This window comes from Salmo salar, chromosome ssa04, assembly GCF_905237065.1.
Source record: "Salmo salar chromosome ssa04, Ssal_v3.1, whole genome shotgun sequence".
Classification (NCBI taxonomy): domain Eukaryota; kingdom Metazoa; phylum Chordata; class Actinopteri; order Salmoniformes; family Salmonidae; genus Salmo; species Salmo salar.
In genome coordinates, this window is record NC_059445.1 from 85,899,279 (window position 1) to 85,923,638 (window position 24,360).

At 46.0% G+C, this 24,360-nt stretch overlaps 1 protein-coding gene across 1 annotated transcript in view; it reads left to right on the top strand.

The window, feature by feature from the left end:
* Positions 1-22,399: 22,399 nt before the first annotated feature.
* The window catches only part of kl (klotho), a 95,127-nt gene continuing 93,166 nt past the window's right edge, over positions 22,400-24,360 (top strand). The window contains exon 1 of the mRNA XM_045717435.1: positions 22,400-23,353. Within this exon, the coding sequence (XP_045573391.1) occupies positions 22,574-23,353 (780 nt within the window). The 5' untranslated portion in view covers positions 22,400-22,573. The remainder of the gene's footprint in view (positions 23,354-24,360) is intronic.

Consider the following 24,360-nt stretch of genomic DNA (forward strand, 5'->3'; position numbering starts at 1 on the left):
CCACAGTAACTCACTGACTGACTGGATGTGGTTCCACAGTAACTCACTGACTGACTGGATGTGGTTCCACAGTAACTCACTGACTGACTGGATGTGGTTCCACAGTAACTCACTGACTGACTGGATGTGGTTCCACAGTAACTCACTGACTGACTGGATGTGGTTCCACAGTAACTCACTGACTGACTGGATGTGGTTCCACAGTAACTCACTGACTGACTGACTGGATGTGGTTCCACAGTAACTCACTGACTGACTGGATGTGGTTCCACAGTAACTCACTGACTGACTGACTGGATGTGGTTCCACAGTAACTCACGACTGACTGACTGGATGTGGTTCCACAGTAACTCACTGACTGACTGACTGGATGTGGTTCCACAGTAACTACTCACTGACTGACTGGATGTGGTTCCACAGTAACTCACTGACTGACTGGATGTGGTTCCACAGTAACTCACTGACTGACTGGATGTGGTTCCACAGTAACTCACTGACTGACTGGATGTGGTTCCACAGTAACTCACTGACTGACTGACTGGATGTGGTTCCACAGTAACTCACTGACTGACTGGATGTGGTTCCACAGTAACTCACTGACTGACTGGATGTGGTTCCACAGTAACTCACTGACTGACTGACTGGATGTGGTTCCACAGTAACTCACTGACTGACTGACTGGATGTGGTTCCACAGTAACTCACTGACTGACTGGATGTGGTTCCACAGTAACTCACTGACTGACTGGATGTGGTTCCACAGTAACTCACTGTCTGACTGACTGGATGTGGTTCCACAGTAACTCACTGACTGACTGACTGGATGTGGTTCCACAGTAACTCACTGACTGACTGACTGGATGTGGTTCCACAGTAACTCACTGACTGACTGACTGGATGTGGTTCCACAGTAACTCACTGACTGACTGGATGTGGTTCCACAGTAACTCACTGACTGACTGACTGGATGTGGTTCCACAGTAACTCACTGACTGACTGGATGTGGTTCCACAGTAACTCACTGACTGACTGGATGTGGTTCCACAGTAACTCACTGACTGACTGGATGTGGTTCCACAGTAACTCACTGACTGACTGGATGTGGTTCCACAGTAACTGACTGACTGACTGGATGTGGTTCCACAGTAACTCACTGACTGACTGACTGGATGTGGTTCCACAGTAACTCACTGACTGACTGACTGGATGTGGTTCCACAGTAACTCACTGACTGACTGGATGTGGTTCCACAGTAACTCACTGACTGACTGACTGGATGTGGTTCCACAGTAACTCACTGACTGACTGACTGGATGTGGTTCCACAGTAACTCACTGACTGACTGACTGGATGTGGTTCCACAGTAACTCACTGACTGACTGGACGTGGTTCCACAGTAACTCCGACTGACTGACTGGATGTGGTTCCACAGTAACTCACTGACTGACTGGATGTGGTTCCACAGTAACTCACTGACTGACTGACTGGATGTGGTTCCACAGTAACTCACTGACTGACTGGATGTGGTTCCACAGTAACTCACTGACTGACTGACTGGATGTGGTTCCACAGTAACTCACTGACTGACTGACTGGATGTGGTTCCACAGTAACTCACTGACTGACTGACTGGATGTGGTTCCACAGTAACTCACTCACTGACTGACTGGACGTGGTTCCACAGTAACTCACTGACTGACTGGATGTGGTTCCACAGTAACTCACTCGACTGACTGGATGTGGTTCCACAGTAACTCACTGACTGACTGACTGGATGTGGTTCCACAGTAACTCACTGACTGACTGACTGGATGTGGTTCCACAGTAACTCACTGACTGACTGGATGTGGTTCCACAGTAACTCACTCGACTGACTGGATGTGGTTCCACAGTAACTCACTGACTGACTGACTGGATGTGGTTCCACAGTAACTCACTGACTGACTGACTGGATGTGGTTCCACAGTAACTCACTGACTGACTGACTGGATGTGGTTCCACAGTAACTCTGACTGACTGACTGACTGGATGTGGTTCCACAGTAACTCACTGACTGACTGGATGTGGTTCCACAGTAACTCACTGACTGACTGACTGGATGTGGTTCCACAGTAACTCACTGACTGACTGGATGTGGTTCCACAGTAACTCACTGACTGACTGACTGGATGTGGTTCCACAGTAACTCACTGACTGACTGGATGTGGTTCCACAGTAACTCACTGACTGACTGGATGTGGTTCCACAGTAACTCACTGACTGACTGACTGGATGTGGTTCCACAGTAACTCACTGACTGACTGGATGTGGTTCCACAGTAACTCACTGACTGACTGGATGTGGTTCCACAGTAACTCACACTGACTGACTGGATGTGGTTCCACAGTAACTCACTGACTGACTGGATGTGGTTCCACAGTAACTCACTGACTGACTGGATGTGGTTCCACAGTAACTCACTGACTGACTGGATGTGGTTCCACAGTAACTCACTGACTGACTGACTGGATGTGGTTCCACAGTAACTCACTGACTGACTGGATGTGGTTCCACAGTAACTCACTGACTGACTGACTGGATGTGGTTCCACAGTAACTCACTGACTGACTGACTGGATGTGGTTCCACAGTAACTCACTGACTGACTGACTGGATGTGGTTCCACAGTAACTCACTGACTGACTGACTGGACGTGGTTCCACAGTAACTCACTGACTGACTGGATGTGGTTCCACAGTAACTCACTGACTGACTGGATGTGGTTCCACAGTAACTCACTGACTGACTGACTGGATGTGGTTCCACAGTAACTCACTGACTGACTGACTGGATGTGGTTCCACAGTAACTCACTGACTGACTGGATGTGGTTCCACAGTAACTCACTCGACTGACTGGATGTGGTTCCACAGTAACTCACTGACTGACTGACTGGATGTGGTTCCACAGTAACTCACTGACTGACTGACTGGATGTGGTTCCACAGTAACTCACTGACTGACTGACTGGATGTGGTTCCACAGTAACTCACTGACTGACTGGATGTGGTTCCACAGTAACTCACTGACTGACTGGATGTGGTTCCACAGTAACTCACTGACTGACTGGATGTGGTTCCACAGTAACTCACTGACTGACTGACTGGATGTGGTTCCACAGTAACTCACTGACTGACTGGATGTGGTTCCACAGTAACTCACTGACTGACTGACTGGATGTGGTTCCACAGTAACTCGACTGACTGACTGGATGTGGTTCCACAGTAACTCACTGACTGACTGGATGTGGTTCCACAGTAACTCACTGACTGACTGCTGGATGTGGTTCCACAGTAACTCGACTGACTGACTGGATGTGGTTCCACAGTAACTCACTGACTGACTGACTGGATGTGGTTCCACAGTAACTCACTGACTGACTGGATGTGGTTCCACAGTAACTCACCGACTGACTGACTGGATGTGGTTCCACAGTAACTCACTGACTGACTGGATGTGGTTCCACAGTAACTCACTGACTGACTGACTGGATGTGGTTCCACAGTAACTCACTGACTGACTGACTGGATGTGGTTCCACAGTAACTCACTGACTGACTGGATGTGGTTCCACAGTAACTCACTGACTGACTGGATGTGGTTCCACAGTAACTCACTGACTGACTGACTGGATGTGGTTCCACAGTAACTCACTGAGACTGACTGGATGTGGTTCCACAGTAACTCGACTGACTGACTGGATGTGGTTCCACAGTAACTCACTGACTGACTGGATGTGGTTCCACAGTAACTCACTGACTGACTGACTGGATGTGGTTCCACAGTAACTCACTGACTGACTGGATGTGGTTCCACAGTAACTCACTGACTGACTGACTGGATGTGGTTCCACAGTAACTCACTGACTGACTGGATGTGGTTCCACAGTAACTCACTGACTGACTGACTGGATGTGGTTCCACAGTAACTCACTGACTGACTGACTGGATGTGGTTCCACAGTAACTCACTGACTGACTGGATGTGGTTCCACAGTAACTCACTGACTGACTGGATGTGGTTCCACAGTAACTCACTGACTGACTGGATGTGGTTCCACAGTAACTCACTGACTGACTGGATGTGGTTCCACAGTAACTCACTGACTGACTGGATGTGGTTCCACAGTAACTCACTGACTGACTGGATGTGGTTCCACAGTAACTGACTGACTGACTGACTGGATGTGGTTCCACAGTAACTCACTGACTGACTGGATGTGGTTCCACAGTAACTGACTGACTGACTGACTGGATGTGGTTCCACAGTAACTCACTGACTGACTGGATGTGGTTCCACAGTAACTCACTGACTGACTGGATGTGGTTCCACAGTAAATCACTGACTGACTGACTGGATGTGGTTCCACAGTAACTCACTGACTGACTGACTGGATGTGGTTCCACAGTAACTCACTGACTGACTGACTGGACGTGGTTCCACAGTAACTCACTGACTGACTGGATGTGGTTCCACAGTAACTCACTCACTGACTGGATGTGGTTCCACAGTAACTCACTGACTGACTGACTGGATGTGGTTCCACAGTAACTCACTGACTGACTGACTGGATGTGGTTCCACAGTAACTCACTGACTGACTGGATGTGGTTCCACAGTAACTCACTGACTGACTGACTGGATGTGGTTCCACAGTAACTCACTGACTGACTGACTGGATGTGGTTCCACAGTAACTCACTGACTGACTGGATGTGGTTCCACAGTAACTGACTGACTGACTGGATGTGGTTCCACAGTAACTCACTGTCTGACTGACTGGATGTGGTTCCACAGTAACTCACTGACTGACTGGACGTGGTTCCACAGTAACTCACTGACTGACTGACTGGATGTGGTTCCACAGTAACTCACTGACTGACTGGATGTGGTTCCACAGTAACTCACTGACTGACTGGATGTGGTTCCACAGTAACTCACTGACTGACTGACTGGATGTGGTTCCACAGTAACTCACTGACTGACTGGATGTGGTTCCACAGTAACTCACTGACTGACTGGATGTGGTTCCACAGTAACTCACTGACTGACTGGATGTGGTTCCACAGTAACTCACTGACTGACTGGATGTGGTTCCACAGTAACCACTGACTGACTGACTGGATGTGGTTCCACAGTAACTCACTGACTGACTGGATGTGGTTCCACAGTAACTCACTGACTGACTGACTGGATGTGGTTCCACAGTAACTCACTGACTGACTGGATGTGGTTCCACAGTAACTCACTGACTGACTGACTGGATGTGGTTCCACAGTAACTCCTGACTGACTGACTGGATGTGGTTCCACAGTAACTCACTGACTGACTGACTGGATGTGGTTCCACAGTAACTCACTCACTGACTGACTGGACGTGGTTCCACAGTAACTCACTGACTGACTGGATGTGGTTCCACAGTAACTCACTGACTGACTGACTGGATGTGGTTCCACAGTAACTCACTGACTGACTGACTGGATGTGGTTCCACAGTAACTCTACTGACTGACTGGATGTGGTTCCACAGTAACTCACTGACTGACTGGATGTGGGTCCACAGTAACTCACTGACTGACTGACTGGATGTGGTTCCACAGTAACTCACTGACTGACTGACTGGATGTGGTTCCACAGTAACTCACTGACTGACTGACTGGATGTGGTTCCACAGTAACTCACTGACTGACTGGATGTGGTTCCACAGTAACTCACTGACTGACTGACTGGATGTGGTTCCACAGTAACTCACTGACTGACTGGATGTGGTTCCACAGTAACTCACTGACTGACTGACTGGATGTGGTTCCACAGTAACTCACTGACTGACTGGATGTGGTTCCACAGTAACTCACTGACTGACTGGATGTGGTTCCACAGTAACTCACTGACTGACTGACTGGATGTGGTTCCACAGTAACTCACTGACTGACTGGATGTGGTTCCACAGTAACTCACTGACTGACTGGATGTGGTTCCACAGTAACTCACTGACTGACTGGATGTGGTTCCACAGTAACTCACTGACTGACTGGATGTGGTTCCACAGTAACTGACTGACTGACTGGATGTGGTTCCACAGTAACTCACTGACTGACTGGATGTGGTTCCACAGTAACTGACTGACTGACTGACTGGATGTGGTTCCACAGTAACTCACTGACTGACTGGATGTGGTTCCACAGTAACTCACTGACTGACTGACTGGATGTGGTTCCACAGTAACTCACTGACTGACTGACTGGATGTGGTTCCACAGTAACTCACTGACTGACTGACTGGATGTGGTTACACAGTAACTCACTCACTGACTGACTGGACGTGGTTCCACAGTAACTCACTGACTGACTGGATGTGGTTCCACAGTAACTCACTCGACTGACTGGATGTGGTTCCACAGTAACTCACTGACTGACTGACTGGATGTGGTTCCACAGTAACTCACTGACTGACTGACTGGATGTGGTTCCACAGTAACTCACTGACTGACTGGATGTGGTTCCACAGTAAGTCACTCACTGACTGGATGTGGTTCCACAGTAACTCACTGACTGACTGACTGGATGTGGTTCCACAGTAACTCACTGACTGACTGACTGGATGTGGTTCCACAGTAACTCACTGACTGACTGACTGGATGTGGTTCCACAGTAACTCACTGACTGACTGGATGTGGTTCCACAGTAACTCACTGACTGACTGGATGTGGTTCCACAGTAACTCACTGACTGACTGGATGTGGTTCCACAGTAACTCACTGACTGACTGGATGTGGTTCCACAGTAACTGACTGACTGACTGGATGTGATTCCACAGTAACTCACTGACTGACTGGATGTGGTTCCACAGTAACTCACTGACTGACTGACTGGATGTGGTTCCACAGTAACTCACTGACTGACTGGATGTGGTTCCACAGTAACTCACTGACTGACTGACTGGATGTGGTTCCACAGTAACTCACTGACTGACTGACTGGATGTGGTTCCACAGTAACTCACTGACTGACTGACTGGATGTGGTTACACAGTAACTCACTCACTGACTGACTGGACGTGGTTCCACAGTAACTGACTGACTGACTGGATGTGGTTCCACAGTAACTCACTCACTGACTGGATGTGGTTCCACAGTAACTCACTGACTGACTGACTGGATGTGGTTCCACAGTAACTCACTGACTGACTGACTGGATGTGGTTCCACAGTAACTCACTGACTGACTTGATGTGGTTCCACAGTAACTCACTCACTGACTGGATGTGGTTCCACAGTAACTCACTGACTGACTGACTGGATGTGGTTCCACAGTAACTCACTGACTGACTGACTGGATGTGGTTCCACAGTAACTGACTCACTGACTGACTGGATGTGGTTCCACAGTAACTGACTGACTGACTGACTGACTGGATGTGGTTCCACAGTAACTCACTGACTGACTGGATGTGGTTCCACAGTAACTCACTGACTGACTGACTGGATGTGGTTCCACAGTAACTCACTGACTGACTGGATGTGGTTCCACAGTAACTCACTGACTGACTGACTGGATGTGGTTCCACAGTAACTCACTGACTGACTGGATGTGGTTCCACAGTAACTCACTGACTGACTGGATGTGGTTCCACAGTAACTCACTGACTGACTGACTGGATGTGGTTCCACAGTAACTCACTGACTGACTGGATGTGGTTCCACAGTAACTCACTGACTGACTGGATGTGGTTCCACAGTAACTCACTGACTGACTGGATGTGGTTCCACAGTAACTCACTGACTGACTGGATGTGGTTCCACAGTAACTGACTGACTGACTGGATGTGATTCCACAGTAACTCACTGACTGACTGGATGTGGTTCCACAGTAACTGACTGACTGACTGACTGGATGTGGTTCCACAGTAACTCACTGACTGACTGGATGTGGTTCCACAGTAACTCACTGACTGACTGACTGGATGTGGTTCCACAGTAACTCACTGACTGACTGACTGGATGTGGTTCCACAGTAACTCACTGACTGACTGACTGGATGTGGTTACACAGTAACTCACTCACTGACTGACTGGACGTGGTTCCACAGTAACTCACTGACTGACTGGATGTGGTTCCACAGTAACTCACTCACTGACTGGATGTGGTTCCACAGTAACTCACTGACTGACTGACTGGATGTGGTTCCACAGTAACTCACTGACTGACTGACTGGATGTGGTTCCACAGTAACTCACTGACTGACTGGATGTGGTTCCACAGTAACTCACTCACTGACTGGATGTGGTTCCACAGTAACTCACTGACTGACTGACTGGATGTGGTTCCACAGTAACTCACTGACTGACTGACTGGATGTGGTTCCACAGTAACTCACTGACTGACTGACTGGATGTGGTTCCACAGTAACTCACTGACTGACTGGATGTGGTTCCACAGTAACTCACTGACTGACTGGATGTGGTTCCACAGTAACTCACTGACTGACTGGATGTGGTTCCACAGTAACTCACTGACTGACTGGATGTGGTTCCACAGTAACTGACTGACTGACTGGATGTGATTCCACAGTAACTCACTGACTGACTGGATGTGGTTCCACAGTAACTCACTGACTGACTGACTGGATGTGGTTCCACAGTAACTCACTGACTGACTGGATGTGGTTCCACAGTAACTCACTGACTGACTGACTGGATGTGGTTCCACAGTAACTCACTGACTGACTGACTGGATGTGGTTCCACAGTAACTCACTGACTGACTGACTGGATGTGGTTACACAGTAACTCACTCACTGACTGACTGGACGTGGTTCCACAGTAACTGACTGACTGACTGGATGTGGTTCCACAGTAACTCACTCACTGACTGGATGTGGTTCCACAGTAACTCACTGACTGACTGACTGGATGTGGTTCCACAGTAACTCACTGACTGACTGACTGGATGTGGTTCCACAGTAACTCACTGACTGACTGGATGTGGTTCCACAGTAACTCACTCACTGACTGGATGTGGTTCCACAGTAACTCACTGACTGACTGACTGGATGTGGTTCCACAGTAACTCACTGACTGACTGACTGGATGTGGTTCCACAGTAACTCACTGACTGACTGGATGTGGTTCCACAGTAACTCACTGACTGACTGGATGTGGTTCCACAGTAACTGGACAGTTGTTTTTCCTTCTCTGAAGAGGAGAGAGGAAGCAAAGGATGGATGGAGAGAGGGAGCGAAGGATGGATGGAGAGAGGGAGCGAAGGATGGATGGAGAGAGGGAGCGAAGGATGGATGGAGAAACGGTAATATGGAGAGATGAACTGTCATTCAGTATGCCTATCAATATATGTTCTACCACCCAGCCAGTCAGAATCAACAAAAACAACCAATAACAAAATAACACAGACATGATATAACTTCTACCTCCTGGATGAGTTCCAAATGGCCCTATGGTCCCTGGTCTGAAGTAGTGCACTGCATAGGGAATAGGGAGCCCTATGGTCCCTGGTCTGAAGTAGTGCACTGCATAGGGAATAGGGAGCCCTATGGTCCCTGGTCTGAAGTAGTGCACTACATAGGTAACAGCTCTATGTGTTTTCCCATCAAAATGAAATCTTGACTTTCAGCAACACTGTCTCGTCATGTTCCCCTCCCTCTGTGTCCACATCGACTGAATCAGATTAACCTTACATTAGATTAGATTATCATCAAATACATCAGATTAACTTTACAGTACATTAGATTATCATCAAATACATCAGATTAACCTTACAGTACATTAGATTATCATCAAATACATCAGATTAACCTTACATTAGATTAGATTATCATCAAATACATCAGATTAATTTTCCATTAGATTATCATCAAGTACATCAGATTAACTTTACATTAGATTATCATCAAGTACATCAGACTAACTTTACATTAGATTATCATCAAGTACATCAGATTAATTTTACATTAGATTATCATCAAATACCTCAGATTAACTACATTAGATTATCATCAAGTACATCAGATTAACTTTACATTAGATTATCAAGTACATCAGATTAATTTTACATTAGATTATCATCAAGTACATCAGATTAACTTTACATTAGATGATCATCAAGTACATCAGATTAACTTTACATTAGATTATCATCAAGTACATCAGATTAATTTTACATTAGATTATCATCAAATACCACAGATTAACCTAACAGTACATTAGATTATCATCAAATACCTCAGATTAACCTAACAGTACATTAGATTATCATCAAATATATACATTTTTTTCTGTTTTACACTTTCGTGAACTGAATCATGTAATTTTTCTTTGTTGTTCTTTTGTAATGAAACAGTGAATGACTGTTCACAGCCTTGTATGTTCTACACCTTGTTGTTGTTATTATTCTGTGTTTTAAAAGCCTTCCCTGTAGCTCAGTTGGTAGAGCATGGTGTTTGCAACACCAGGGTTGTGGGTTCGATTCCCACGGGGGGCCAGCACAGAAAAAAAAAATGTATGAAATTGTATGAAATGTATGCATTCACTACTGTAAGTCGCTCTGGATAAGAGTGTCTGCTAAATGACTAAAATGTAAAAAAATGTAAAAGACATCTGAGAGAAAATACCAGAAAACCTGTTGGAATGTGGAATAAAAAAAAAACCAAATCTGTAGTTACATTTGTTTGGCATCTCCTGCTGTGATCAGATGTGGTTTTAGTCTGGATAACACTGGATTAGTGACATGAGTGTCGTATGAATTGGACCAAAACGCAGCGGGAATGTGAATACTCATCTTCTTTAATGAAGGAAACCGTAAACACTTAACAAAACAACAAACATCGACGAGAAACAGTCCTGTCAGGTGCAACAAACACTAAACAGGAAACAACTACCCACAAATCCCATAGAAAAAACAACACCGCTACTAAATAGGACCTTCAATTAGAGGCAACGAGGAACAGCTGCCTCCAATTGAAGGTCAAAACAATAAACTAGACATAGAAATAGAAAAACTAGAAAATAGAACATAGAAATACAAAACATAGAACACAACCCAAAAACCCCGACAACACAAAACAAACGTCCACGTCCTGACCAAACTACAATAACAAATAACCTCTTTTACCGGTCAGGACGTGACAATGGGGCCGCGTCCCAAACGGAACCGTATTTCCTGAATTAGTGACATGGGGCCGCGTCCCAAACGGAACCGTATTACCTGAATTAGTGTCATGGGGCTGCGTCCCAAACGGAACCGTATTACCTGAATTAGTGACATGGGGCCGCGTCCCAAACGGAACCGTGTTACCTGAATTAGTGTCATGGGGCCGCGTCCCAAACGGAACCGTATTACCTGAATTAGTGTCATGGGGCCGCGTCCCAAACGGAACCGTATTACCTGAATTAGTGACATGGGGCCGCGTCCCAAACGGAACCGTATTACCTGAATTAGTGACATGGGGCCGCGTCCCAAACGGAACCGTATTACCTGAATTAGTGACATGGGGCCGCGTCCCAAACGGAACCGTATTACCTGAATTAGTGACATGGGGTCGCGTCCCAAACGGAACCGTATTACCTGAATTAGTGTCATGGGGCCGCGTCCCAAACGGAACCGTATTACCTGAATTAGTGACATGGGGGCCGCGTCCCAAACGGAACCGTATTACCTGAATTAGTGACATGGGGCCGCGTCCCAAACGGAACCGTATTACCTGAATTAGTGACATGGGGCCGCGTCCCAAACGGAACCGTATTACCTGAATTAGTGACATGGGGGCCTCGTCCCAAACGGAACCGTATTACCTGAATTAGTGACATGGGGGCCTCGTCCCAAACGGAATCGTGGAGGGGGGAGGGGGAGATCTCTTGTATTCTACCTCTAGAATGGGAGGGGAGGGGGAGATCTCTTGTATTCTACCTCTAGAATGGGAGGGGGAGATCTCTTGTACTCGCCCTCTAGAATGGGAGGGGAGGGGGAGATCTCTTGTATTCTACCTCTAGAATGGGAGGGGGAGATCTCTTGTATTCTACCTCTAGAATGGGAGGGGGAGGGGGAGATCTCTTGTATTCTACCTCTAGAATGGGAGGGGGAGGGGGAGATCTCTTGTATTCTACCTCTAGAATGGGAGGGGAGATCTCTTGTATTCTACCTCTAGAATGGGAGGGGGAGATCTCTTGTATTCTACCTCTAGAATGGGAGGGGGAGGGGGAGATCTCTTGTATTCTACCTCTAGAATGGGAGGGGGAGATCTCTTGTATTCTACCTCTAGAATGGGAGGGGGAGATCTCTTGTATTCCACCTCTAGAATGGGAGGGGAGGGGGAGATCTCTTGTTTTCTACCTCTAGAATGGGAGGGGAGGGGGGAGATCTCTTGTATTCTACCTCTAGAATGGGAGGGGAGGGGGAGATCTCTTGTATTCTACCTCTAGAATGGGAGGGGGAGGGGGAGATCTCTTGTATTCTACCTCTAGAATGGGAGGGAGGAGATCTCTTATATTCTACCTCTAGAATGGGAGGGGGAGATCTCTTGTATTCTACCTCCAGAATGGGAGGGGAGGGGGGAGATCTCTTGTATTCTACCTCTAGAATGGGAGGGGGAGGGGGGAGATCTCTTGTATTCTACCTCTAGAATGGGAGGGGGAGATCTCTTGTATTCTACCTCTAGAATGGGAGGGGGAGATCTCTTGTATTCTACCTCTAGAATGGGAGGGGGAGATCTATTGTATTCTACCTCTAGAATGGGAGGGGAGGGGGAGATCTCTTGTATTCTACCTCTAGAATGGGAGGGGGAGATCTCTTGTTTTCTACCTCTAGAATGGGAGGGGAGGGGGGAAATCTCTTGTATTCTACCTCTAGAATGGGAGGGGGAGGGGGAGATCTCTTGTACTCTACCTCTAGAATGGGAGGAGGGAGATCTCTTGTATTCTACCTCTAGAATGGGAGGGGGAGGGGGAGATCTCTTGTATTCTACCTCTAGAATGGGAGGGGGAGGGGGAGATCTCTTGTATTCTACCTCTAGAATGGGAGGAGGGAGATCTCTTGTATTCTACCTCTAGAATGGGAGGGGGAGGGGGGAGATCTCTTGTATTCTACCTCTAGAATGGGAGGAGGGAGATCTCTTGTACTCTACCTCTAGAATGGGAGGGGGAGGGGGAGATCTCTTGTATTCTACCTCTAGAATGGGAGGGAGGAGATCTCTTGTATTCTACCTCTAGAATGGGAGGGGAGGGGGAGATCTCTTGTATTCTACCTCTAGAATGGGAGGGGAGATCTCTTGTATTCTACCTCTAGAATGGGAGGGGAGGGGGGAGATCTCTTGTATTCTACCTCTAGAATGGGAGGGGGGAGATCTCTTGTATTCTACCTCTAGAATGGGAGGGGGGAGATCTCTTGTATTCTACCTCTAGAATGGGAGGGGAGGGGGAGATCTCTTGTATTCTACCTCTAGAATGGGAGGGGGAGATCTCTTGTATTCTACCTCTAGAATGGGAGGGGGAGGGGGAGATCTCTTGTATTCTACCTCTAGAATGGGAGGGAGGAGATCTCTTGTATTCTACCTCTAGAATGGGAGGGGGGAGATCTCTTGTATTCTACCTCCAGAATGGGTTGGGGGAGGGGGAGATCTCTTGTATTCTACCTCTAGAATGGGAGGGGGAGATCTCTTGTATTCTATCTCTAGAATGGGAAGGGGAGATCTATTGTATTCTACCTCTAGAATGGGAGGGGAGGGGGGAGATCTATTGTATTCTACCTCTAGAATGGGAGGGGGAGATCTCTTGTTTTCTACCTCTAGAATGGGAGGGGGAGGGGGGAAATCTCTTGTATTCTACCTCTAGAATGGGAGGGGGAGGGGGAGATCTCTTGTACTCTACCTCTAGAATGGGAGGAGGGAGATCTCTTGTATTCTACCTCTAGAATGGGAGGGGGAGGGGGAGATCTCTTGTATTCTACCTCTAGAATGGGAGGGGGGAGATCTCTTGTATTCTACCTCTAGAATGGGAGGGGGAGGGGGAGATCTCTTGTATTCTACCTCTAGAATGGGAGGAGGGAGATCTCTTGTATTCTACCTCTAGAATGGGAGGGGGAGGGGGATATCTCTTGTATTCTACCTCTATAATGGGAGGAGGGAGATCTCTTGTATTCTACCTCTAGAATGGGAGGGGAGGGGGGAGATCTCTTGTATTCTACCTCTAGAATGGGAGGGGAGGGGGAGATCTCTTGTATTCCACCTCTAGAATGGGAGGGGGAGATCTCTTGTATTCCACCTCTAGAATGGGAGGGGGAGGGGGGAGATCTCTTGTATTCTACCTCTAGAATGGGAGGGGGAGGGGGGAGATCTCTTGTATTCTACTTCTAGAATGGGAGGGGGAGGGGGAGATCTCTTGTATTCTACCTCTAGAATGGGAGGGGGAGGGGGGAGATCTCTTGTATTCTACCTCTAGAATGGGAGGGGGAGGGGGGAGATCTCTTGTATTCTACCTCTAGAATGGGAGGGGGGAGAAAATGTTTTGAAATCCTGTTTGCTGATATATTTGTAGAATAATGTTTTCTGGATCATTGCACTCTGTTTTGGCTGATGGCACCTGGTGTTGACTCTAGGCCATTGACCTGATTGGGTTACAATGGACGTGTGGAAGGGCTAGACAAGAACAGGGAGAAATTCACAACGTTACAGATTGACTGTAGCGATTTGGTTCGGGGAAAACAATTGAACTGTTTATATGTGACCTAATATGCTAAATAATCGGAGACTGGCTAAGAAAGTCTTCCACACAGACAGAAGTAACAGCCCCAACACACACACACACACACACACCTAAACCAAGGACAATTTTCCAGCCATTCCTGATCAAGGTGAAAAATCCCTACGCTCCACTGCTCATAATCACATGATCACATGACCTGCCGCCACCATCCATCACAGGAGACTGTTTACCTCTCTAACCACCCCCCCCCACCTCTCCCCGCCCCTCAACTACAGTCTGACTCAGGTAGACCCCCTCCCTCTGTGTCCTTATCTCCAGGCTGTACGTTATGTTTCATTTTACTATAAAAAAAAAGAAGCCATTTTTTTTAATGATTATACAGATAACACAGACAGAACAGGTAGAGGTCAGAACACACATCGATCCCCTACCAAATCAAACACAACCCCCCCCCCCATTCTCTAACAGAGTCCCACCCCAAAAACCAGACTTAAAGCAGGCATGATATACAATTAGTAATATAATCAAATAGTAACAAAAAAAAATACAAAGATATTATAAGACAAACAGTAGAATTTGGTTTGGTTTATGGAGTTGTGAATTTAGCTGGATCCATGTCTTCTAAAAAAGGATAAAAAAGTTTGGTTTATTTAAAAAAAAAATGTATGTCACTTAGTGGGTAGCCTAGTGGTTAGAGTTTTGGGCTAGCAACCGAAAGGTTGCAAGTTTGAATCCCTGAGCTGACAAGGTACAAATCTGTCGTTCTGCCCCTGAACAAGGCAGTTAACCCACTGTTCCTAAGCCATCATTGTGTGTGATGCCACTCCTATAGAACTGTTTAGAGGGGCCTCCTGTGATGCCACTCCTATAGAACTGTTTAGAGGGGCCTCCTGTGGTGCCACTCCATAGAACTGTTTAGAGGGGCCTCCTGTGATGCCACTCCTATAGAACTGTTTAGAGGGGCCTCCTGTGATGCCACTCCTATAGAACTGTTTAGAGGGGCCTCCTGTGATGCCACTCCATAGCCCCCTCTTCTAATGCCTTTGATAGTGGTGTTATTACGTACTGCTATGGCTAAAGGCTCAATTGCAATGGCAAACAGCTGAGGGGATAGAGTACAACCCTGTCTTGTCCCACGTTGGAAATAGGATGAAAGGTTATTACTTATGCGCATTGCAGCCACAGGGGAGGAGTATAAAGGACTTTGATCCAGGACATAAAATTGGCACCGAATCCAAATTGTTTGAGAGTATAAAATAAATAATCCCACTCCATTCGATCAAACGCCTTCTCAGCATCAAGTGATAACAATATCTCTGGAGTGTCAGATGAAGAGAGATTATAAAGTGTATTATAAAGATGTCTGATGATGAAAAAGATAATGACGATTTTTAATAACACCAGTTTGATCTGTAAATATAATGTAAGGAAAGGTTTCTTCTGATAGCAGTAGTGAGTTAGGACACCAAGGGTTTCTTCTGATAGCAGTAGTGAGTTAACCCTTGTTTGGGTCTGTGGGCCCCATTTTCAATGTTTACTAAAAGAAAAATGATACAACAAATTATTTTTTCAACCTGAGACTCATTGGCCTTGGCTCATTTTCTGTGAAGAACATGTAAAATAACACATTTCCATTGAGTGCACACTGTGTTCCCCCCTACACATTTATATTACATATGTGGTGTTCGAGAACACTGGATCCGAGGGTAATAAAAGTGTGTGTGTAGGTGAAAACAAGTAAAAATTAAATAAAATTTGTTGTGTGCCTTCACTCTGTCTTCCTCCTCCCTGGACCTGCTGTTTCAACATAGCACCAAGAACCTTTCTGTCTCCCTGCCTGTCTGCCTGTCTAACGCTTTTCTCGCACTCTTTACCCTTTGTAGTGTGTGAAACTACAAAATGTCTTGCGTGGACCTGCACAATGTTATTACAATACATTATTTCTATACATTATTCGATACATTGTAAAAAATGCAGTATTTTCCCACACTCTACCACAGCCAGGAGCAAATTGGAGGGAGGGACACAACAAATAAATATCTTTGCATATGTGGCTCTTTACCACAATCAATCAGTATGGCAAAAGTAATCTCTGCTCAGAGGGCCTTAGAAAAAAAAAATTGTAGAGAGAGAAGCTAGTATAGAAGGAGCGTCTAGGAGCATCTGACAGAGACATGATCCTCATATTCAGAAAATTATTCATCCACCAAAGTGGAATTGTCTCTGTCAATTCGGAGTCTGACAGTGAGATGGAAGAAGAGGATGAGATTGACCCTCAGCCAGCCCCAGGTCCAGCCCATCAGCAGCCAGCCCCAGGACCAGCCCGTCAGACAGCCAACCCCAGGACCAGCCCGTCAGCAACCAGCCCATCAGCAACCAGCCCCAGGACCAGCCCGTCAGCAACCAGCTCATCAGCCACTTGCAGTAGGAGAAATATGGATATAAAATTTTTTGAAATTTAATGGTCATCTTGCCCAAGGAATGAGCCTCCCAGCATGGCTGCCAATGTGATAAGAATGCAATCAGGGCTGACTCATGCAACCAGGGTTACTCATGTGCAGGACATAAAGTCTTCTTTTCAACTGTTCATCCCAGACACCATCCAGAAAATCATTCTGGACTGAACTAATTTGTAGGGAAGGTGTGTTTTTGGAGAGAGATGGAAGGAGATGGGCCAAACTCATACTTTGGGGTTCTTATCCTTGCTGGTGTTTTCAGATCCAATGGGGAATCCACAGAATCCCTGTGTGATTCAGAAACTGGCAGAAAACTTTTCAGTGCAACAATGTCTCTGGAAAACTTCCACATTATTTCCAGGATTATCCGCTTCGATAAACGAGACACCAGAACAGCTCGGCGGCAGAGAGACGAGCTAGCTGCAATAAGATCCGTGTGGGACAAGTGAGTGGGCCTCCTTCCCCTGTTTTACAACCCTGGTCCCAACGTTACTGTTGATGAACAGCTTATGCCATTTAGGGGCCGCTGCCCCTTCAGGCAGTACATACAGTCTAAACCCACAAAATATGGAATCAAGATCTGGGCTGCCTGTGATGCTGCTTCATCATATGCGTGGAACTTGCAAGTGTATATGGGGAAGTCAGACGGAGAAGCCCCTGAGAAGAACCAAAGGAGGCGGTTTGTCCTGGACGTGACACAGGGACTCCGTTGCCACAACATCCCATTCAATAACTTTTTTACTTCGCACAAGCTGGGACAGGGGCTTCTCAAGAGGATGATGATGATGATGCAAAACACCACACACCATCACACTTCCTCCTCCAAGCTTCACGGTGGGAACCACACTTCATCCGTTCACCTACTCTGCGTCTCACAAAGACACGGCGGTTGGAACCAAAAAATCTCATATTTGGAATCATCAGACCAAAGGACAGATTTACACCGGTCTAATATCCATTGCTTGTGATTTTTGGCCCAAACAAGTCTCTTCTTCTTATTGGTTTCCTTTAGTAGTGGTTTCTTTGCAGCAAATCGACCATGAAGTCCTGATTCACTCACTCTCCTCTGAACAGTTGATGTTTCTGTTACTTGAACTCTGAAGCATTTATTTGCGCTGCAATCTGAGGTGCAGTTAACTCTAATGAACTTATCCTCTGCAGCAGAGATAACTCTGGGTCTTCCTTTCCTGTGGCGGTCCTCTTGAGAGAGAGCTTCATCATAGCGCTTGATGTTTTTTGCGACTGCACTTGAAGAAACTTTCAAAGTTCTTTACATTTTCCTGATTGACTGACCTTCATGTCTTAAAGTAATGATGGACTGTCATTTCTCTTTGCTTATTTGAGCTGTTCTTGCCATAATATAGGACTTGGTCTTTTACCAAATAGGGTTATCTTCTGTATACCACCCCTACCTTGTCACAACACAACTGATTGACTCAAACACATTAAGAAGGAAAGAAATTCCACAAATTCACTTTTAACAAGGCACACCTGTTAATTGAAATGCATTCCAGGTGACTACCTCATGAAGCTGGTTGAGAGAATGCCAAGAGCATGCAAAGCTGTCATCAAGGCAAAGAGCGGCTACTTTGAAGATTCACAAATATAAAATATACTTTGGTTTTTGTAAAAAGAAATGTGGTTATATGATTCCATATGTGTTATTTCATAGGTTTGATTTCTTCACTATTATTCTACAATGCATAAAAATAGTAAAAATTAAGTAAAATCCTGGAATGAGTAGGTGTGTCCAAACTTTTAACTGGTACCATATAAATAACGTAAAGAAAAATGTCTAAAAACCTGTTTTCGGTTTATCATTATTGTGTGTAGATTGATAAAGATCCTTTATTTATTTAATCCATTTTAGAATAAGGCTGTAAGGGGTCTGAATACTTTCCGAAAGCACTGTATATAATACAAATCGAGGACGTTGGAAATGCTTTTCCCGGTTGATTTTATTCTATACTGTGTGCTCTTTTCCCGGTTGGCTGATGGAGAATTGATGATAAAAAGATTATGGGGGGGCCTGTTTTGTTAGACTTCAGTGCGCGGCTTTTGACATTATTGATCGTAGTCTGCTGCTGGAATAAACATACGTGTTATGGCTTTATACCCCCTGCTATAATTGTGGATAAAGAGTTACCTGTCTAACAGAACACAGAGGGTGTTCTTTAACAGTACTTGTACATGTGAGAGATTTTAACATGTTGAAAGCACCGAAAGCACAACTATCTAGCACACAGCACGGACACCCATGCGTACCCCACAAGACATGTCACCGGACGTCTCTTAATTAACATGTCACCTCCTGACCATAGAGAGCTCTTATTTTCTATGGTAGAGTAGATCATGGCGTGACTGGGGGGGGTTATCTAGTTTATTTAGTTCTATGTTTTGGTTCTAGTTTCTGTTTTCTATGTTGGGATTTTGGGATGATCCCCAATTAGAGGGAGCTGGCTTTCGTTGTCTCTAATTGGGGATCATATTTAAGTCGTTGTTTTTTCCCACCTGTGTTTGTGGGAGATTATTTAGAGTTGGTTCATGTTGCACCTCTTTCGTCACGGTTTGTTGTTTGTTTATAGTTTAGTGTTTGTTTGGCTAAGATTCACTTTCTAATAAAAAGATGTGGAACGATATTCACGCTGCGCTTTGGTCCGTTTCATTTACATCATTTAGCAGACGCTCTTATCCAGAGCGACTTACAGTAGTGAATGCAGACATTTCATTTCATGCATTATTTTGTTTTGTTTGTACTGTTAGTCTGTTAGTTTGTACTGTTTCTACACACAGTCGTGACATAACAGTCCCCAAGTCCAGAAGAGACTATGGGGGGAAGACACACAGTACTACGGGTTCCCTTCCATGTCCCTCGGTTCAATACAATATGTTTATTTAGCTGATACCTGTGGATGTATATTTAGTGTCCTGGGCTTTCAGCCACCCAATAAGACAGACTGACGGATGAGTGTTTCCAGGCAACCTGAAAGCAGGAAGAAGAGAGTAATATGATCACTCAGGAACATTGTGTTATCTCCCTCTGTTTGCATATCATTCCCTTCATCTCTCCTTCCCTCCATTCCTCCTTCCCTTCATCCCTCCTTCCCTTCATCCCTCCTTCCCTTCATCCCTCCTTCCCTCCATCCTAAACCTGTGGGATCATCTATAAAATAGACTTTTTTTTTATTTTTTACAAAATTTCAGTAAGGACTCAGGATCCACATCGGTAACATGAAGGCTAAATCACATATTCAGCATTATATTCAGGTTGTCTAGGCAGGAGAGATGACATTATATTCAGCATTATATTCAGGTTGTCTAGGCAGGAGAGATGACATTATATTCAGGTTGTCTTGGCAGGAGAGGTGGCATTATAATCAGGTTGTCTAGGCAGGAGAGGTGACATTATAATCAGCATTATATTCAGGTTGTCTAGGCAGGAGAGATGACATTATATTCAGGTTGTCTAGGCAGGAGAGGTGACATTATAATCAGCATTATAATCAGGTTGTCTAGGCAGGAGAGATGACATTATATTCAGGTTGTCTTGGCAGGAGAGGTGACATTATATTCAGCATTATATTCAGATTGTCTAGGCAGGATAGATGACATTATATTCAGGTTGTCTTGGCAGGAGAGGTGACATTATAATCAGCATTATAATCAGGTTGTCTAGGCAGGAGAGATGACATTATATTCAGGTTGTCTTGGCAGGAGAGGTGACATTATATTCAGGTTGTCTAGGCAGGAGAGGTGACATTATAATCAGCATTATAATCAGGTTGTCTAGGCAGGAGAGGTGACATTATAATCAGCATTATATTCAGGTTGTCTAGGCAGGAGAGATGACATTATATTCAGGTTGTCTTGGCAGGAGAGGTGACATTATAATCAGCATTATAATCAGGTTGTCTAGGCAGGAGAGATGACATTATATTCAGGTTGTCTTGGCAGGAGAGGTGACATTATATTCAGGTTGTCTAGGCAGGAGAGGTGACATTATAATCAGCATTATAATCAGGTTGTCTAGGCAGGAGAGATGACATTATATTCAGGTTGTCTTGGCAGGAGAGGTGACATTATATTCAGGTTGTCTAGGCAGGAGAGGTGACATTATAATCAGGTTGTCTAGGCAGGAGAGATGACATTATATTCAGGTTGTCTTGGCAGGAGAGATGACATTATAATCAGGTTGTCTTGGCAGGAGAGAAGACATTATAATCAGCATTATATTCAGGTTGTCTTGGCAGGAGAGATGACATTATATTCAGGTTGTCTTGGCAGGAGAGGTGACATTGATAAACTGTCCATTATGTCTTTGCTACCATTCATCTCAGGTCAAGATGTATCATGGGTAATATTTTGTATTGTGGGTCATTTGATTATGTATCCCCTGGCAGCTGGGACCATATAATGATGTCATCATGTTGATGACAACAAGACATAGGTGTGTGTGTGTGTGTGTGTGTGTGTGTGTGTGTGTGTGTGTGTGTGTGTGTGTGTGTGTGTGTGTGTTTGTTTTATGCATTTCGTACAGATGTGATATTCCTAAATAATACATTTGCAGCATGGGTGAACACGATTATCTAGTGACACTACAAACAGAAGATTACACACACACACACACACACACACACACACACACACACACACACACACACACACACACACACACACACACACACACACACACACACACACACACACACACACACACACACACCTATGTCTTCATATGGTCCCATTGTAAATATTCTGTAGGCAGAATGAATAGAACAGAAGATTACTGCATTGCATTGTAAACATTCTGTAAACATTCTGTAAACATTCTGTAAACATTCTTTGGTAAATATTATATTAAAATGCATTCCTTGGCAACTACAGACCTACTGTCACTTCCCAAATAACATCCTATTTCCTATATAGTGTACTACTTTTGACCAGAGCCGTAAGGGAGACTGGTCAATAGTGCATTTGAAAGGGAATAGGTTACCATTTAGGACTTAAAGAGATTCATATTGGCCTCTTCCTCTCATGCTGTATAAACAGTGTCATCTGTCTTTCCTGTGCTAATGGCCCTGCCTGGAGAGATATTGGTCATTATTGCCCGGTAACATTGACCGGCTCCGGGAGACCGTCAGTTACGCGTGGAGGGGTTTTTGACTAATCATTGATATATCTGCTGTTGACTGGCGGCCCCGGGGGAAGAGGGAGGGGAAGAGGTGCTGGAGTTGTCGCATCCATTTGCGTTTATAGGCTAGCTAGTAACCGGCTGTTTGCGCTTCAGAGAACACAACAAGTAGGGACAGTATGCCTACTAAAGTAGCCTAGCTACTGGTTTTATGGATTATATAGGATATCGATTTGTATAATTAAGTCTATAATGGTTTATATTACGGTAAATGACCTCACTCAATTTAACGCAGTCGGCGCGATGCAACTCCCTCGTTTCATGACGTTTGTTCTGGTCATTTCTTGTGAGTTGTACCGGGCGGTCGCGGGTCCAGGCGCTGGGTTGAAGACGTGGGAGAGATTTAGTAAATTGGACTATCCCGGTGACAAGGCTTTCCTCTACGACACCTTTCCTGACAACTTTATGTGGGCGGTTGGAACGGCAGCTTACCAGGTGGAGGGTGCGTTTGAGAAAGACGGGAAGGGCCTGTCCATTTGGGACACTTTTACGCGCGGCGGGAACCGGATCGCTACCGGGGACGTTGGCAGCGACAGCTACCATAACATCCAAAGCGACGTCCGCGCATTGAAACAGCTCGGGGTCAGTCATTACCGCTTCTCACTCTCGTGGTCGCGGATATTTCCAAACGGCAGCCGCGGTAGTTACAACGAGATCGGTACCAACTACTACCGGACGTTAATTCGGAAGTTGAAGGAGATCAACGTGCAGCCGGTGATCACGTTATATCACTGGGATTTACCTGACAACCTGCAGAGAACGTTCGGCGGGTGGAGCGACCCAGCGCTCGTGGAGCTTTTCCGTGATTATGCAGATTTCTGTTTCCAAACATTCGGTGATGATGTGAAGTATTGGATCACGATAGACAACCCGTTCCTGGTGGCGTGGAACGGGTACGGGACTGGGAAGGTGGCTCCGGGAATCAAGAATGACCCGGACCTGCCGTTTAGAGTGGGACACAACCTCCTCAAGGTGAGAGAGAGCACTAAATCACAAATTCCGTTCAAAAATAGCACACTATTCCCTATATAGTGCAATGCTTTTGACCAGGTTCAAAATAGTGCACTATGAAGGGAATGTGGATGTAATTTAGGACGTAAACAGACTGCACCTGATCAACTCTGCGTCAGATTCTATTTACTGGAATGCCACTGTATGACATTATAGCTGTCGTCATTAGAGGACCACAATGTAAAAATACTGTCATTTGTTTACAAATATGTTGTGTTAAATATTCTCCATGATTTAAAATTCATTGTGTTGCTTGAATTGAGGTTCAAAATTGTCAAATACATCAAATTAAATCACGGAAAAGTAGAATAATCTCATATGAAATAAATTGTTTTGAATGTAAAAACAAATATGTATTTCCATCCCTCTGTCTCTTTCTCTCCTCTCCTCCTCTCCCCTCCTCTCTCCTCCTCTCTCCTCCTTTCCCCCCCTCTCCTCTCCTCTCCTCCCTCCTCCTCTTTCCTCCTCTCCCCTCCTCTCTCCTCCTCTCTCCTCCTCTCTCCTCCTCTCCCCTCCTCCCTCCTCCTCTCCCCTCCTCTCTCCTCCTCTCTCCTCCTCTCCCCTCCTCTCTCATCCTCTCTCCTCTCTCCTCCTCTCCCCTCCTCCCTCCTCCTCCCTCCTCCTCTCTCCTCCTCTCCCCTCCTCTCTCCTCCTCTCTCCTCTTCTCCCCTCCTCTCCCCTCCTCTCTCCTCCTCTCCCCTCCTCTCTCCTCCTCTCTCCTCCTCTCCCCTCCTCTCCCTCCTCTCCCCTCCTCTCTCCTCCTCTCCCCTCCTCTCCCCTCCTCCCTCCTCCTCTCTCCTCCTCTCTCCTCCTCTCTCTTCCTCTCCTCCCCCCTCTCCCCTCCTCCCCCCTCTCCTCCTCTCCCCTCCTCCTTTCCCCTCCTCCCCCCCTCTCCCCTCCCCTCTCTCCTCCTTTCCCCTCCTCTCCCCTCCTCCCCTCTCCCCTCCTCCCCCTCCTCCCCCTCTCCC